At 28.8% G+C, this 4,716-nt stretch overlaps 1 protein-coding gene across 1 annotated transcript; it reads right to left on the reverse strand.

The window, feature by feature from the left end:
• Positions 1-3,262: 3,262 nt before the first annotated feature.
• On the reverse strand, positions 3,263-4,040 carry LOC107483491 (pathogenesis-related protein 10). Its single transcript, XM_016104107.3, has 2 exons — positions 3,719-4,040; positions 3,263-3,655 (listed from the first exon to the last, which is right to left on the reverse strand). The coding sequence occupies exons 1-2, from the start codon at positions 3,897-3,899 to the stop codon at positions 3,363-3,365; spliced, it is 474 nt and encodes a 157-aa protein (XP_015959593.1). The 5' UTR covers positions 3,900-4,040; the 3' UTR covers positions 3,263-3,362.
• Between the last annotated feature and the right edge of the window lie 676 nt (positions 4,041-4,716).

Consider the following 4,716-nt stretch of genomic DNA (forward strand, 5'->3'; position numbering starts at 1 on the left):
TTTATTTTCCTTGGATGGATTTTCTGCTCAAGTATTCCATCTGGAGTTTGATCAACTGCAGGTTAGTTCAACTTTATTAGTTAAATGGTTTCACATGAATGATTTTTTCTTTATTTATTATTTTCAACTAACCTATGATATATTCTATACCGAGTATTAGAATATCAGGATACTCAGAACATAATCTATCATATCAGAGTATTAAATATGATCTCTTAGGATTAGTATTGATATTTATCATTTTTTTATTAGTATTAAGATTTTACTATTATTATAAATAAATGATAGTATTCATTCTATGTAAGACACAACATCACATAAGAGAGTATTATTTTTCTTTAATTTGCTGAATTACTCTTTTCTCTCTTATTTTTCTAGTTGATTATGATTCATTTTAAAGAAAAGAAAAAAAAAATCTGGAGCATCAGAAGGTATTATATAGTGGGTCTAACTCCTCTGGATAAGTTAGTTAGATGGAGTAGAGGATTGTCCAAAACAGACTTCCAGAACTTATCTCTAATACTCTAGAAAATTTGGCACAAATTACTGCACTCCCTCACACGCACGAGTAGACAAAGACGTGAAAAAGTGTAATTTGATTGATGTGGCATACATGCATGGCCAAATAACAACAATAAGCTAGGCTCTAATGCATCATCTACCAACTTATATTATATAGAGGTAAAACCACCATGAATATGAAAGTGACTTGAGCTGAGAAATCGCGCTGAAATCATAGTCGGACAAGGTTCGGATGCACGATTGCAAAGTTTGCTTTTGGGCCAATGCAAAGGTGATGAAGCCAATATTTGCAGCAGGTGAAAAACTGACCTGGAAGAAGGTGATTGGCGGTGTCTTTGACTTGCTACCTAGTTTTAAAAACCGAATCGAACATCTACAAAATTTGGTTCAACCTATAAAATCGCCATCACAAAACTGTTTAGAAATCATTGAACAGGCCAGAAACTGGTCAGTTAGATCGAACCGAGACCCGATTGGTTTTTCTTAAATAGTGTGCATTATAATGCTTGTATTGATTTGTTGTCCATCGATCTGCCCACCAACATCAATTCTTGCATTCTTACAATGAAGCCTTCCATGTATAGGGTGTAAAATATGCTTAAAACTGTTTTTACATACAAAATAAATGTGGTTTGATAATTTCTAATTGATATAGCTTACTATGAGATGGACTAGAGATTACTTTGAAGTTGAAGATTATTCCGATCCTAAAAAATAAAACAACTGAAAGTTGATAGTGCTCATTCAGTGCTTTTTTTCCTGATAATCGTTGTGCTGAGTTTGTTAAATTTAGGTTGAAAACTTTGTTAAGTTTTGTTAAAGTAATCTTATTAAAATTATGTTTAAAAATCTTGTTAATCATAGTTAAATTTAATTAATTTTTATTAATCTTAGTGTATTTATTTATATTTTATTTATTATTTTATTATAAAATAATTATTTTGGTTGAATTAATTAAACTAATAAACTAATAAATCAATCATTATAGCAGTTGGATAATTAATATGGTTTTTAGAACCTTGTATGCTATAACCACATTTTTCAGTCACCGTCTGTTTCTGTAGGGCCTACTTTTGTTAAAGTATTAGTGGCGAGAAAATTTTTTTTTTCTACACCATAGAATTCACCTAAATTGATATAATTTTTTTTGTGTTTTTATGTGCATTTATAATTATACTGTACTAACTAAGTTCATACACATAACATTCATAAATTCATATACATAACATCTATAATTACATACAACTAATATCTAAAAATTAAATTCATGTTTATTAGATATTACATCCATACACATATCATTTTTTAGTTATTGTATAAGTAACTATCAAGTTACTACAAATATTTAAATTTTATCATAATTGAATTTAAAAATGTCAAATTCTTAAATTAATTTATTTAATTGATAAATTTATTCATAACATCCATAAATTTATACACATAACATCCATAATTTCATATTAATAACATCCATAATTTTGTGCACATAATATTCTTAATTTCATACTTATGATGCCTATAATTAATATTACCAAATTTTAAACTATGCGTCTTATTGTATTCTTCAAATTATCTCATGTGTACTAATAAATCATAATTTTAATTATTAATTTTTGTTTATATTTTATATTTTATTTTCTAATAGACTATATGTAAAATATGAGTTGTATAGTAAAAGTTGTTAAAATGTTTTAATTTAACCTCTATAATTTCTGCAGAAAAATTGCATTTTAATGAGTAATAATGTGATTAAGGGATGATAGAGATTTGATTTAAGAGAAACTAAAACTAATTTTAGAAACAACATTAATGACTCTGACCATGCAGAATAAATATGAATGATAAGGAGAATGGATAATAAGGAGGTGTATATCACTTACTTATCAAAAAAATAAGAATTTTTTTATATCATTTCTATATTATAATTATTCTTTGCCTACCTACCACTACCCATTAATTAATCAATTCTGTGTGACTTACTGATTCAGTGCATTGATGCTTATACTGGATATCTAAGTAAGTGCATATTTACTAAAATTTTGTGTCAACCATAGTTTTGAAAATCAAACCAAATCTATTGTGAATTGGAAACCAAATGTCAAATCGGACTGGTTCTTAAACAAAAACTTGTTATTCCAAAATTGGTAGAAAACCAGAAAATCAATCTGGTGAACCGAACCAAATCGAAAAAAATGGGAAAAAACTCCAATAATATTTGTCAATTTCATAGTTTTTCATCTTCGACCGCTTCTCTCGTCAACTTCACTGTTATTTTGGTCATCGCAATCCTCGTCATCTCCTCCTATAGCCGTTGTCTTCTCTTACACCCTACGTTTCAGCCATTGTCTTCTTCATTGCCTCAATTTTGGTCCCATTGTCTTTCTGTTATGTTGCTTTAAATGTTTAATCGTTAATTCTTATTATTGTTACCTGTCTGGTTGAATTTAGCCTATTCTTGTTATTTTATTATAATTGAACTACGATTAAATTAATTAAATCAAATGAACTTGTAAATGGGTGAAGAAATAGCTAAAAGTGTTTTTGATTACCCCATGGAATTTTTATAACCTTGGTGTGAACAGAGACATGTTACTGAGGATCTGAAAAATCATAAAAATGATTCTTGAAGCAAGAAAAAGCAAAAAAAAAAAGTCGAAAAAAAAAAGAGAGAAAAAAAAAAAAAAAATCAGTTCGAGTTTGTCTTATTTATTATTTATTATAATAATTAATAAATACTAAATAAGATAAATTTTAATTATATTTGACTAATTTATTTTGTTTAACAAACAATTTCGTTATTTAGGAGTCCTTTGAGAAGACATGCAGAAAATAAAAGGAAGCTAATAATCAGGATTAGCCAAAAGGAAAGTCTCAACAAGCTTAACAAGGCCTTCCACTTTGGCTTGAGAAGCCTTAAGGTCTTGTTCACTCATCTTAGCATCACCCTTTGTGAAGAACTGAACATGAACCTTCCTAAGGGACCCTCCATTTGGTGTTTCCACCAATTGGCTCTCAAATTGGATCTTCTCCAACGTCTCAGCCAACCCTGTTCCCCCAATTATGCTGAAGTTGTACACAAACTTTTCAGCATCAATTTCATCCACTCTGTGAAGAACATACTTGCTTTCCCCACCTGTAACAATATTTATTTATTAATACTAAGCTATATATGTATGATGATGACGATTGAAGGTACCTTCAAGGATGGTGAGCTTCTTGATGGTTCCAGCACCTCCATCTCCCTGAGTGAACTCAATACTTTGAATGGGTTCGACAATCTTAGGGAAGAGATTGTGAATATCTAAAGACATGGCTTTGAATAGCCTAGCAGGTGGCACAGCAGCAGGGGTAGCATATTCTTGAGTAACAACACCCATTATTAATTGTTCTTCAAGATAGACTTGTGTGTAGAGATTTTATAAAGGCACTAGCTATGGTGGTTAGGTGGAGAAGTTGAGTGCAGTGAGGTTGGTGAAAATGAAATAACATGAACATGAGTTTCTGTTTCAAGGGAGAAGCAATAACCATTACTCAATCACGCACTTGTACTTGTCAACGTATTGATGCCGGATTTCAAATGCTGTTATTATTTTATTAATTTCTTTGAGAACTATGATGCTACTGAAAGGGCCATTTTGGCGTCTCCTATTATGTTAAGAGTAATGTCAATATCTAACTTTCACATGATATCACCTATACTTCCTCTATTAAGAATGATTTTAGCATATTTTGGACCTTGTAATTACTGGTGATTTGGAATGGTGAGTGAACAAAATATTTTTTAACAAAAATAAAATATTTCTATTAAGTTTTAAATACGTTTAAATACATCTTTTTTTAAAAAAAATATTTTTATTGAAACATAAATTATTTACTTTTTTTTAAAAGTCAACAATATTTTACTTTAAAAAAATAAAAATAAAAGTTGTTTTTAATATTTGAAAATTATATCCAAATTTAAAATAGTTTTTGTTTATTAAATTTTTTTAAATAAAAAAATATTTTTTTTTTCAAAAGTTAACCCAAATGGATCCTTAATCCCACTAGAGTAGGTTGCTAGGTTACTAGTTTAACCAAAAGATTTTTTGTCTAACTAACTACTAGAGTGTTCAAGTATTGGGTTACTAGTTCAACCAATTAATTTGTTCATAATTAATTAAATAAATATAAAAAATGATAAAAAAATTTAAAAAG

Source organism: Arachis duranensis, chromosome 4, assembly GCF_000817695.3.
Source record: "Arachis duranensis cultivar V14167 chromosome 4, aradu.V14167.gnm2.J7QH, whole genome shotgun sequence".
NCBI lineage: Eukaryota > Viridiplantae > Streptophyta > Magnoliopsida > Fabales > Fabaceae > Arachis > Arachis duranensis.